Source organism: Schistocerca americana, chromosome 3 (assembly GCF_021461395.2).
Source record: "Schistocerca americana isolate TAMUIC-IGC-003095 chromosome 3, iqSchAmer2.1, whole genome shotgun sequence".
Lineage (NCBI taxonomy): Eukaryota > Metazoa > Arthropoda > Insecta > Orthoptera > Acrididae > Schistocerca > Schistocerca americana.
In genome coordinates, this window is record NC_060121.1 from 703,312,377 (window position 1) to 703,326,703 (window position 14,327).

The 14,327-nt window shown below is 40.6% G+C and overlaps 1 protein-coding gene across 2 annotated transcripts in view; it reads left to right on the forward strand.

Moving 5' to 3' along the window:
• LOC124606660 (tumor protein p63-regulated gene 1-like protein) overlaps positions 1–14,327 on the forward strand; it is a 112,796-nt gene that overhangs the window by 40,153 nt on the left and 58,316 nt on the right. Inside the window, exon 4 of one of the 2 annotated variants that reach the window (XM_047138665.1) lies at positions 4,057–4,194. The exons of the other annotated variant lie outside the window; for it this stretch is intronic. Coding sequence (XP_046994621.1) covers positions 4,057–4,194 — 138 coding nt within the window. The remainder of the gene's footprint in view (positions 1–4,056; positions 4,195–14,327) is intronic. 2 annotated transcript variants of the gene reach the window in all.

Sequence of the window (14,327 nt, forward strand, 5' to 3'; positions counted from 1 at the left end):
CTCTGTAGACATTCTGCAAGTGCCTATGAATAGCTGTGATGCTCTGGAGTTCCACCAAAAGAAACTCATTGACAACTCTCTGCTTGTAACACCCCTCTATTACAGAAGCCATTTTGAAGCCTACGTATAGCACCGCTACTTGTTGAAACTTCGTGAAACTATAGGAACTGAAGTAGGAATATTCCATGAAGGCCCACAGCAAATACCACATTTTTTTCAACAGAAGTTGTCTGAGAAAAAAAGTTATTGAATGTCTCTCATTGTTTGACTATGCACTGCATGGAACAAACAGTTTAAAGCACTTTAATTGAATAAATACTTATAATGTGGAGCTGTGTAAGGAGTAGTCCATAAACTAACTAAAAAATGTATATCTTTCAGCTGAATATAATTAACATATTTAATACATCATTACTTATTATGTGGTGTAACTCGTATGTCAAATGTTCACAGTACATTGACAAATAAATGTGTTATTTTTCAAAGCTAAACTTGGAGCCTTCTGTCTCATGTAACATTGTGTAGCTTTTAATGGTATGTTTATCCTGTGGGTAATATGTTTCCTGATGAATGAAGCATTAAAAAAGTTACTTAATATGCAAAATTAGGCTGTATATTTTAAAGCACTTGTTATCTCCTTGATAAAATGATTCCTTGAAAATCATAATGCTGATGGGAACCATAGTGCTAGTTTACACTGATATTGGTCTGTGCCATGAAAACAAATTAGTAAAACTTATGGCTCTCAAGAGTCAAGCAAAGGCAGTATGTTACTATTAACTGGGGGAGAAGAAATTGTAATACTGTTTTTGGATAATAAAAGACATAAGAGTAACAACTTGCTGGATTGTTGAGTCACTTATTTGTTGATATTTACCAGTAAATTTTCTTTGGTGTTGAAAGACTATGGTTGTTTATAGTGCATAATGATGTGAAGGAGTGAAATGGAAAAGAGAGGTAGTGCAAAGACTGCAAGAAAGAGACTGCAGGGTGTGAGTTCAAGATGAGTGAAGTGGGAGGGTCATGAGACCAGAGATGGGGGTGGATGTGGGACAGGCTGGTAAACATTGAGGCAGGAGGACTATGGGATCAACAGATGTGCTGCAAGGACAGTTCTCATCTATACAATTCAGAGAAGCTGGCATTGTCAAGAACGGTCAAGATGGTAGAGGCTGTGAAGCAGCCATTGAAGATGAGTGTATTGCGCTCAGCAATATGTTCTGCCATTGGGTGATCGACTCTAGAGATGGACAAACTGAAACACGTAACTGTTTCGATACAAATGAAACAGTACAATGTAATGTTTCGATACGCTGTTTCGAAACAGTGAAACAGTTTGTGTTTTGTAATCTAATAAACCTACTCATTTTATCATCTTGAATGTCTACTATATAAGTATATCCATATAAACACAAATGAGGTGCGAGAGCGCTAATCATATCGCAGAAAGTATGAAACTATCACTTAGGCGTCTTGGCAGTTTTGCATTTCCTGCAGCAAATGCACTGCTTTCGTGTCGTGAGACGTTCATACTTTTCAATTGGCTGAGGACAGCCATAGGTGAAGATAGAAGAACCACCACGAACGGAAATGGGGAGCAAACTGCAGAAACAACGGATATGCTACTGGGATTCCCATATTCCATTAGTATGGGTAATATACACATCCTGCTACTTTCCATGCACACAAGGGGAATCATTGCGGATAATAGGCACAGTGACTATAGACTCACAAATAATGCCAAATAATTCGAATAAATAACAAAATATAACAGAAAAAAATTTTGTCTTTCAAGGTGTTTCGAACCGTTACTATAAATTCACCATGCTTCCCAGCCCTTCCCATTCACCATTACACTATCAGTGATAATGTCAAACAGATTGCTTGCAATTATACCTACATCAAATTTATGTATATGTCAAATAACTGTCACTCTACGCCTTTTTTTATTCAAAATGTTGTAGGCTTACTTGCGTTTCTTATGACTACTGTACATGAACAGAGAAGCATATATTATAAAAAAAGTGTAATTTGACTGAATGATTTTCACATATTTATTATTTTGAATGTGAATAGTGTGTGTTATTTTATTGTTTGGTTAGTGTTTGTAAAGCAGATGTTACGCCATTTCGGAATAGGACAGTCAGCTAGAAACGAAGCTTTATTTTCGGATATCTTAAGCTTCATGCTATTGCTTGTCAAAAAGATTTCGACACTCTTGAAAGTGTTTCACGATGTGGTATGTTGTGTTTCAGTACCTGTGCCAAGCCCGAATCTCATGCGACACAGAGTGGAATGAAACGTCACTGTTTCGATACAATTAGTCCGTTCCAAGCACAGGTGGACTGAAACAGCCTTATTTTGAAACAACGATACAGTTTCTGTGTCTGGCTTGCTCGAGATTGAATCTGGTCCGGTTATCCGAGACAGGGGCGGAATGAAACACCACTGTTTTCAAACAGTGAACCACAGCCGCTCTGAAACACTGAAACAGTTCCACGTATCGATACACTGTATCAAAACATAGAAAGAGTGGCCAAGTCTAATCAACTCTTCTTTTGGCCACAGTTTGGATTTGACCATTCATTTGGGTAGACAGCTCGTTGGTGTTCATACCCCCATGCAATACTGCTCAGAAGTTGACAATAGAGCTGATATATGGCTTGGCTGCTTTCACAGGCAGCTCTGTCTCTGGTACAGGGTAGGATAAGTCTGTGACAGGGCTGGGTATTAGGATTTGCTGGTGGTTGCATTGGACAGGTGTTGCACCTGTGTGTTCCAAAGAGGTATGACCTCTGGATAATGGTTGAGACCAGATATGGCATAAGGATGGACTAGGAAATTTCATGTATTGTGTGGGTGATGGAATACCACTGTGGTAGTTGAGGGATGATTATGAGTAGGATGGTCGCCATTTCCATACAGGCAAGTTGTCGAAGTCCAGCAGCGGATATGGTTACAGTGCTCCAATTCAGGATGATGGTGATGCTCTTTTACAGGTATTCCTGAGAGTGTATGACACAGGAATCTGTTTATGCACTAGCTTTTGGGGTACAGTGTGTTCTGTGGACACCTTGGTAAAGCCTTCAGCATAATAGTTGAGGGATTGCTTGTCACTGTAGTTGTGCCATCCACAAGCGGCCACACTATGTTAGATGTTTTAGTGCGGAAGGTAAGGCAGTCATCAAAATGCGTGTACAGTTGATGGTTAGTGGGCTTGATGTGAACTGGGGTTTTATGGTGCCATTGAAGAAGTGAAGGCCCAAGTCCAGGAAGGTGACACAGTGGGCCGAGGAGAAACAGGTGAGGCTGACGAGAGAGAAGGTGCTGAGACTGTAGTGCAAGGGATCTAAATCATGAAGGTGTCATTAATGAGCCTGAGTCAACGAAGTAATTTGGGATTTTGAGCAGCTAGGAACATTTGCTCTAGATGGTCCATAAACAGGTTGGCAGAATAGGGTTATATGTGATTTCCCGTGACATGTAGCCAAGCAGGTGTTTGTGCTTATAAGTTTGTGAGTGTATGTGTATTTTGTAGCTCTGAAGAAGGATTTATCTGAAAGCTAGCAATCTTTTAGTCTTGTTTGTACCCTTGTTGACATCTTGAACCTTCAGCAGTTTGGGATTTGCTACCTCTTACTCCTTCTGTTATTTATGTTTTACCAAAGACTAATATTTCTTTTGTATGTTTTGTATAATGATTGTATTCTTGTTGTAAAAATTCAACGATAAGTTTGTCTGTAATTGGAGTCAGTATCCTACACGAGGTAAAACTGGAAATGATGTAGCAGTTGTCTGCTAGGTAAACATTCATGTTAATACCAGAGGGTTATCTGAAATATTACTTTTTCACCTACATAAAATTTCATTCAGAAAGTTGACTGTTACAGAATAGGTAACTCCATCTTTTAGTGACTGTTGCTATCTGTCTGCCTGTCAAATTTCTGGTGTGGCTGGATTGTACTTTGCCTTACTGTAACTGTGTGGCTAAAATGTATACGTTGTGTTATGTTTCTGGCTTACATTGTGTTTATAATACGTGGTGCATGTGTGTAGGAGGCTGAATGGTCTAGCAACGGGGGTTGTCACAGTCGTGAAGGGCTGTCTGCTGCGACCTCTGCAGGAACGCTGGTCACACACAGCATCTGCAGAGTTCTGTGCTAATCCATTTGACATCCGTAATTTTGAGCCCAGGTACCACTCTTCGTGCTTGGGCACTTGTTTTTCGTAGATAGTGTGATGACATTTGTTACTGCTAACTGCTTGCAATTACATAGAAAGCTTTAGACTCTTATTTTGCATGGAAAAAAAGAAAATCAAGCTCTAAGATTTATGTAAGTGCTGTAGTCTGTAGTTGGCGTGCAGCTGCATTAGCTGTTTTATGATTCTGAAAATTTTAGGATGTCAGCAATAAGCAAATATGAGGATCGGCATTCATTCACTTGCAGTTGATTGATGCGTGGCCTGTGAGGGACATCTAATAGTGCAGAGAATTTCACTAGTGTTTGAGCTACTGACCTTTCTCCAGTTTAAGTGAACTCTCCCACACAAACATCCACAGACATACCAAACTCAACCACCCATTTATATCTGCTGTTACACCTGTATGTTGCAAGCCACTCCAAGTGTTTGGGAAAGGATACTTGTAGTATCATTATCTTTTGTCCACTTCCCTCTTCCATTTGTGAATGACAAGAGAGAAGAATGGTTCAATAAAATCTTCTCAGTGTTCAGCGACTGATTTTAAGTCCTGATGATAGTGGTGACAGTTATCGAAAGCTCAAGTGTTAGCTTTTGATAGCTCAAATGTTTTATTTGAAATGACATGGCTTGTAAACCAAGAAGATTTTATTGAACCATGCCACTACGAAAGACTCTGAGGACAGGAAGAATGGTTGTTGGTAAATCTGAGTTTTAACTCAATTTCTTACATGTACTTGTTGGGGTCATTTTGCAAGATGTATGTCAGAGGAAGTAATATGCTGCCCAACTGTTCTTGAAATGTTCTGTCTTGGACTTTAAATTCTCTCACACAACCCCTATATTGTAGTTTTAGACACCAGAGTTTGTTGACTATCTCTGTAAGGCTTTCGCACTGTCTAAAATATGCTGCTCATCTTTCTCTCTTCTATATACGACCTGCTAAGAGTTCCAGACTGATTAGCAATATTCAAGAATCAGTTGACCAAATGTCTTAGAAGACTCTTATTTCATAGATAAATTACATTTCCTTAAGAGTCTTAAAATGTTTTTCAGCTGTGGATCTGCTTTTCCTACTTTTTGTTTTACATGGTCACTCCATGTTTAGGTCACTCTCAATTGTTACTCTGAGGTAATTTACAGCAGCTACAGTTTTCAGTGATTTCTCGTCAGTAATGTAATCATATGGTTGATGATCTTTTTTTTTCATCTGTTTATGCACAATATGTTACATTTATTTACATTCAGGGTCGACTGACAGTCCTTGTACCAGTTATTGATCCTCTGCAGGTCGTCTTGCAATTTACCACAATCTTTGAGATGGCCTCATGGAACTTCTGAGATTATCCACTAGATCATTATACACAGTCCAGTCACATTAATGTGGCACCTGCCTGTATTCAACATCACTGTGCTATAACTACTCACAGACAGCAGGTGGCAGCACTACCAATGGAGGAGGGATGCGGGAAACAGTGCAGTTGTTGTTGTAATGTGGAAACAGAAAAATTTATCCGACATCGATAAGAGCAAGATTATTGGCTTTCAGGCCAAGTTAGGAAGCATTTCCAAAATGGCTAAGTTCGTAAACTGTTTACATGCTGCCATGGTTATTGTGGACAGCAACATGGCACTATCCAATCCCAGCACTGGGGTAACTGTGGTGCGCCAACAGGCATAGATGATGGGTGAACAATGGCTGTGGAGTTGTGTACAAACAAATAGACATGCAACTGTTGAGCAACTGATCGCCCAGGGGCTACCAACAGTGTTTCCTCTATGACCATTCAGCAGACGTTGCTGTGTGTGAGCCTTCACAGCAGGTGCTCATCGGCAATGAAGGCTGGAATCTGCATGCCAATACCAGAATTTGATGTCCAGCGGGCTGAGTGGCGATGGGTGGCCTTTTCAGATGAATCACATCTTCTGCTCCATCTGACAGATGGCTGTTGGTATATACAATTGTCAGAAGAGGCCAGGCTGGAGGAGGGAGCATTATGGCCCGGGGAATGATTTTGTGGCTCATTCTGGAAGGCAAAGTAGATCAACACAAGTATGCTCCTATCCTCGGAAATCACATCCATCGTGAAATGCAATTTGTTTTTTATTTGGCACGATGGCACCTGCCAGCAGGTTTGTGGAGTGTGTCGGGCAGCTTGCAGAGTACATGCATGGTTTAAAGAGCACAAGGATGAGTTTACCACACTCCCCAGATTTACATCAAATAAGACTCTGTGCAGCCACCTCAGTCGGGCTGTTCACACATGGGTCATCAACTGAGCAGCCTAGTGCAGCCTGCCACAGCACTGGAGTGAGCATGGCTCAAAATTCCTAATGGTACTTTCCAGAACCTCCTTTACTCTCTTCCTGCATGTCAGCAGGGCAAAAAAATGGTTATTCAGGCTTTTGACAGGTGGTCACATTAATCTAATTGGAATGCATATACAAGTTGATTCAAAAAACATAGGAACTGGGGGTTGCAAAGGCCTTCCGCACTATGAGGCGAGTAAATGGTGTTGCAGTTATTTAATCGCATGCTTCAAACGGACGCCTACTGCAGGAGATGCTCAAAGTTTGTCTAGATGCATTGAGACATGCCTGACATTGACGCTGCATTGAACGGTGCACCCTCTGAAAGATAGCTGGTCTATCTCAAAGACATTCTGCTGCCACAACAATCCATCCCACTAGGTCCATTGGTATTGTAACAAGTGTTCAATACATAGGGCACTTCAGACTCCCCCAAAGCAAAAAAACAATTGGGGACAGATCGGGTGATTCTGGTGGCCATGTGACTGACATACCGTGACAAATCCAGTGTCCGGGAAAGGTTGCCTGCAGATGTGCCCTCACTTGTCTGCTGAAAATCCGGGGCTCTGTCATACTGAAATCTAATGCGGATACAAATAAGTATGGTACATCATTCAGCATGTCCAGAAGAACTTCTCGGAGGACTATGAGACACTTGCAACTATCAAGTCAATGCAGGAGAAAGTACGGCCCAGTCAAATGGTCTCCAAAGGTGCCAGCCCACATGTTAGGGATAAATTTTGCATTGTGAGGCATGCCTGTATGTAGCATGAGGGTTCATACCTGCCCGTGTATACAGGTTTTGAACGGTCATCACACCCTCGAGTGGGAACGCAGCCTCATCAGTGAAGAGGACACATACTGTGAAACTTCGGCCTGCACCCTTTTGGGAACACTTTCTTCCACTGCAACTGTCCAGGTTGTTCATTGGCAACCAGCATTGGCTTGTGCGCATGGAATGAGCCGGCCTCACATAATCGGCAATGCAGCACCTTTGTGTCGGGATATTTTGCATGATACAGTCATACGGCTTCTCGTAGATACCAGTTGGTCACACCATAAATCAAATGCAGCTTAGCCATTTTGTGGTACATGTAGCTAATCATGTTACTCCCAACAATTCCACGGCGTGAATGGCGACAGTCTCCTTGTGCTCCACCTTTGTTGGTATAGCAATACCTTCTCATGACTGTAGCACATTTTCATGGCATTTGTGGCCACCAGTTCCTATTTGATTACTGATCCTTGGTGTAGGTCCGATGTGCCCTGACAGTTCGCAAACTTTTTTTTCAATCACCCTGTATATGCTAAACAGTAATGGTCCTATCATACTTCCTTGAGTAAAGTAAAGGTAAGGTATAGATCTGTGTTGTGGCCCTAGATTGGCCGATCAAACCCGATTGACTGCCATGTAATCCTCTGCCAGTAGCATTATTGGATGCAGTATGGAGGGACATGTAGTCAGCACACTGCTTTCCCAGTCATATTCGGGTTCCTTGACCTTTGAACCTCTACTGATCAGTCGAGTAGCTCCTTGGATGGTCTTGGGAGACTGACTGGATCCCGTACCAGTCCTTCCACCAGCAAAAAATCCCTGGCAGTACAGGGAATTGAACCCGGTCCACCTGCTTGGCAGTCAGCTCCTCTGACCCCTCAGCTACAGAGGCGGACATACAAAACTGTATTTCAGGTTCATGAAAGCTTCTCATTTTGCTCTCATTATGCTCTTTTTCACTTCATTCATGTTTTGTTTGTCACCTAGGCTTTGAGTTTGCTTAAATCTGTGATGGGGCTCTCTTTGTTTTCGTAATAACTCCCTATTGCAGCCATTGGACCACTGCAGTGACACTTATTTATTAGATGTCTGTAATAGTCTGCAAACCATATATTTTCAGTTGCTGTTGCTGATGATAGTTTTATAGATTCTGTTAGCCATGACAACTAACACTAGAAATGAGGGCAAATAATGAAATTTTACGAGGGTCAGTCAAAAAGTAATGCCTCCTATTTTTTTTTCTACATTTAATTGTCAGGAAATTTAAATGTAATTACATAGGTTGAAAACCACAACATTGAGGATCATTTTGTCATTTTTCAATGTAATCTCCGCCCATCTCTACAGTTTTGGTCCATCTTTGAACAAGGGCATGTATCCCAGCACGGTAAAAATCACAGCTCTGCTTCCTAAGCCATTGACGCACGGATGTTTTGACGGCCTCCTCATCTTCAAAATGAATCCCACGATGAGCTTCTTTTAGTGGCCCGAACAGATGGAAGTCTGATGGTGCCAGGTCAGGGCTGTATGGGGGATGAGGCAAAACTTCCCATCCAATTTTGACAATCTCGTCAGAGGTGTGACGACTGGTGTGTGGTCTTGCATTGTCATGCAAAAGAAGAACATCTGCCATTGATTTTGTTGGGCGAACTCGCTGAAGACGTGCTTTAAGTTTGTGCTTCATCTGCAGTCACCCGACGGTCACCACGAATGATGTCATCAACTTGCTGAATGTTGTGTGGAGTCACTGCACTCACCGGCCTGCCACTCCGCTTTTCGTCAGTCAACGGTGTTTGCCCTTCAGCTTCCTTACAACGACGAACCCATCGTCTAACAGTGCTGACATCCACTGTCACAACACCATACACCTTCTTCAGTCTTTCATGAATGCGTATGGGCGTTTCACCTTCTGCATTCAAGAATTCAATCACACAACGCTGTCTCAAACAAACATCGATGTCGGCCATCTTACAAACTTCTGCTGTGCTGCCACCTGTTGACACAGAAAATTACTACTGCAGTGGATTGCAGAAGAAGGTTTGAGGAATGGCGCCAAATTCAAATTTTTCACTTAACTTAATTTCTTTAAGTAGAAAAAAAATGGGAGGCATTACTTTTTGACCGACCCTCGTATTTATTGTGAATAAACTGTATGGTAGAAAGAATATATTATTACACTTGTAGGTAAAACATTTTTTCCTAAAAAAGAAAAAGAAAGAAAATAGCACAGCTCAAAATGAAAATATCAAAGAAATGACTACAAACCATTAGAAAACTTTTGTTTGATGTTATGCTGTGAAATCTTTAAAAAATGAAAAGGAAGTATGAGGGTTGCCCAGAAAGTAAAGCTCTGCATATTTTTTCTCAGCCAAAACGAATGCTACAAATGTTAAATGTTACATATGTATTATTTGAAGTCTCTTGAATGAACACACCAAGTTTCCGTCACTTCTGACAGGTAGCGCAGCTACAGGACAGTTTCAAAATGGTGTCTATAGGTGATGGACGTTACAAGCGACATGCTATCATTGAATTTCTCACTGCAGAGAGAGAGAAACTGTGGGGGACATTCACAAATGCTTGTGCTAAGTCTATGGCGCATCTGCTGTTGACGAAGTACAGTTAGTTGTTGGTCATGGAGGGTGAGGTCATCAGAAGTGCGGTTCGGCGGAGCTCCACGATTTGCAGTGGTCAGGGGGACTATCCACGACTGTCACACCTGACATGTTGCAGCAAGCTGCTGATATAATTTGTGAGGACAGATGCATTACGACTTGGCAGTTGGCGCTGCATCTGTTAATCAGCAAAGGAAGTGTGGATGCAGTTATCTGTACTCTTGGATATTAAAATGTTAGTGCAAAATGAGTCCCCTGGTGTTTAACAGTGGATCACAAATTGCACAGAAAAAACATTTGTCTTGATTTGTTGCAACATTTTGAAGCAGAGGAGGCGGCCTTCTTGTCTCAGATTGTGACAAGTGATGAAACTTGGGTTCACCATTTTTGAGCCTGAAACAAAATGACAGTCGATGGGATTGTGCCATTCTCAATCCCTACAGATGAAAAATTCAAAACAACTGCTTCTGCCAATAAGGTCATGATCACCGTGTTCCGGGACTGTGAAGGTGTGATTCTCATTGATGTGATGCCAAGAGGCGGTACCAGTAATTCAGAAGCATATGTCAACAAAACTAAAGACACGCTTCCAGTGACTTTGGTGAGATTTTTTGCTGCAACATGATAGCTCTCTGCAAGTCTGAGAACTACTGAACACATTGCAAAACAGGGTTGGACAGTGTTATCCCATCCACCCTACAGCCCTGACCTAACCCCCTTGGACCTCCACTTCTTTGGGCCATTAAAGGATGCCATTCATGGAAGACATTTTGAGGACAATGAGGAGATGATTCACAGAGTGAAGCAATGGCTCCACCACCAGGACAAGGGTTGGTACCAACAGGGCATACACACCCTTGTTTGCCCTGGAGGAAGACCATAGCACAGAATGGAGATTACATGGAAAAATAGGGTGTGTAGATAAAACATCATTCTTTCGTGTGTGTAATTCTCATTATGTTCAATAAAGAATTTTTGAAGAAAAAAAATGTGGTGCATTACTTTCTGGGCAACCCTCATACTTTTGCAGAGGCAAAAGTGAAAAGAGCAAACATTACCTTCACTACACATACAGTGGCAGGCATGGCAGTGCAGCTGTGGTGTGTACCGTGTTGTGGCATGTAGAATGTCTGTCTGTATGAATCGTTTTATTGTGTTAATGCATTGTAAAGACATGCACACATTGTGTAATGTATCGTACGAGTGTGATGAAGCTTGTTTGTGTACAATAAATCTTTGGATGTAGGCCTAGTTTAATACTGTTTGCGCAGTATTTTAATGGAACTATCAAAATATACACTGAGAACAATTTGCAGGGATCTTGATGTATTAAAATGCATGTTGTTAGCTTACCTCTGAAACTTCCTTTAAATTGAAGCAGCATGCACATATGTAATAGCAGTTCTCTCTGGTGGTAAGGTTCTATTAATTGTTCATCTGTTTTATCAGAAAATACATCTCACCTACACGCACAAACTACAACCACACGGTATTAAACTGCCTTTGGTTGGTAGAGCTATAAGTTCCAGCTAGTAAACTCTCAGGGCTATCTTTTTATTAAATACCAAATATAGTTCCTTAGTAAAATATCCAGCTATCGTGGATTACGTTCCAGCACGAACAACTGTATGTACCATCTCATGATATTTGAAACTTCTCTCGATAAATATTTGCTGTCTTGAGGTATTGATAAAACATCGTCTTTGCCACAGATTCTATGAGGACATACAAGATCGATGATTTACGTAAAATTCCTTGAAATTAAGAAAATTACCTGTCCACTCTGAAGGAGTATTATTAGTATTTTTTCTTAACAAGTCTGAGTTGAATATTATTAATCAGTTCAGAAATATAGTGAAATAACATTATCGGTCTTAAGATGGGCAACAACAATATGAATAACATCTGCGCTTCTTGCACGTTATTCAAAGTATTCACAGACACTTCTTAAAGCATAGGCTGGTGGGGTTACCAAATATTTCAATAAGAGAGTACAAAATTAGATAAATTTCATCTATTGTTTGAAGTTACCAAATTACACTTACAACAATCACATCTGTCCTCCAGCACGCTCAAGATACATCATCAGCAATCAAAGAAGAAGAAGTGAGAACAAAACAAATCATCAGAGCATTTGTTATTACAATGACAATGATCATAGATATTAGTTTCCCATATGACTGTTCTTTGTAGATCATGACATATTTAATTAATGTTTTTCATAATATTTTTGTGAAGAAAGTTTGTCATTATCAGTTCTTTATGCTTTATAATTCATAACAAAATTTTTCATGATAAATAAAGTTCACTTTGATGAAAGTTTATGGGACAAGTGTCTGGTCCAGGAGGCAAGCAGTACACAGCGATAGACCAGCCTTACAAAATTGCAGATATGCAGCTTTATTTGAATACAGTGCACTGAAAGACAGTGATACCTATCGCCTGAGGATGACACAGTGGTCAGTCACCACCATTAGGCTTTCCAGGGCCTGTTCGGATGGAGTTTAGAGTTTAGTTTTTTAATAGTGAAACTGACCAGCAGAGTTGAAGACGTCCGGCATGTAAACGGGTAAGCATTGGACAAGGGATGTCATGAAATGTTGTGGCGTAAACTAACACAAGTGTGCATGAGTAATTTGGCATAAAAATTATGATTAAAAGGATATCATAGGAATTAAAAATAGGGCTACTGGACAAAGCATTCTAAAGATTGCTGTTGGTCATCTATGGAAATGTTGTTCTAATATTTATATGGCATATCCCATTATGTTTGTTTATTATTTTAATATATTTGATCATTATAATTGGGAGCTTGCACAGGATAGAGTAGCATGGAGAGCTGCATCAAACCAGTCTCAGGACTGAAGACCACAACAACAACAATTGGGAGAGACAGTCCTGACAAAACTCTATCATCTGGTGAGCAAGATGTATGAGACCGGCGAAATGCCGTCAGACTTCAAGGAGAATATGATAATTCCAATCCCAAAGAAAGCGGGTGTTGATAGATGTGAAAATTACAGAACTATCAGTTTAATAAGTCACGGCTGCAAAATACTTACGCGAATTCTTTACAGATGAATGGAAAAACTGGTAGAAGCAGACCTAGGGGAAAATCAGTTTGGATTCCGTAGAAATATTAGAACACGTGAGACAATACTGACCCTACGACTTATCTTAGAAGCTAGATTAAGGAAAGGCAAACCTACGTTTCTAGCATTTGTCGACTTAGAGAAAGCTTTTGACAATGTTGACTGGAATACTCTCTTTCAAATTCTGAAGGTGGCAGGGGTAAAACACAGGGAGCGAAAGGCTATTTACAATTTGTACAGAAACCAGATGGCAGTTATAAGAGTCGAGGGACATGAAAGGGAAGCAGTGGTTGGGAAGGGAGTGAGACAGGGTTGTAGCCTCTCCCCGATGTTATTCAATCTGTATATTGAGCAGGCAGTAAAGGAAACAAAAGAAAAATTCGGAGTAGGTATTAAAATCCATGGAGAAGTAGTAAAAACTTTGAGGTTTGCCGATGACATTGTAATTCTGTCAGAGACAGCAAAGGAGCTGGAAGAGTAGTTGAACGGGATAGACAGTGTCTTGAAAGGAGGATATAAGACGAATATCTACAAAAGCAAAACGAGGATAATGGAATGTAGTCGAATTAAGTCTGGTGATGCTGAGGGAACTAGATTAGGAAATGAGACACTTAAAGTAGTAAAGGGGTTTTGCTATTTGGGGAGCAAAATCACTGATGATAGTCGAAGTAGAGAAGATATTCAATGTAGACTGGCAATGGCAAGGAAATCGTTTCTGAAGAAGAGAAATTTGTTAGCATCGAGTATAGAGAATAGATGCTTTTGAAATGTGGTGCTACAGAAGAATACTGAAGATTAGATGGGTAGATCACATAACTAATGAGGAGGTATTGAATAGAATTGGGGAGAAGAGGAATTTGTGGCACAACTTGACAAGAAGAAGGGACGGGTTGGTAGTACATGTTCTGAGACATCAAGGGATCACTAATTTAGTATTGGAGGGCAGCGTGGAGGGTAAAAATCGTAGAGGGAGACCAAGAGATGAATACACTAAGCAGATTCAGAAGGATGTAGGTTGCAGTAGGTACTAGGAGATGAGGAAGCTTGCACAGGATAGAATAGCATGGAGAGCTACATCAAACCAGTCTCTGGACTGAAGACCACAACAACATCAATGTTTTGTTCAGTAGCCTAATTTTTAATATCTGTTATGTGATTTTAATTAAAAATTTTATTTGAAATTGCTCATGCACACCATCTGTGTGGAAATGAAACTTTACGTCTGTAAGGGTAGTCATTTTACTGCACTGCTTTGCCTGCCGTTATGCACGTATCGAAGGGAATGTTTGCACTTTTCAATTTTGCCTCTGCTACAGTACTTGTTTCATTTTTTAA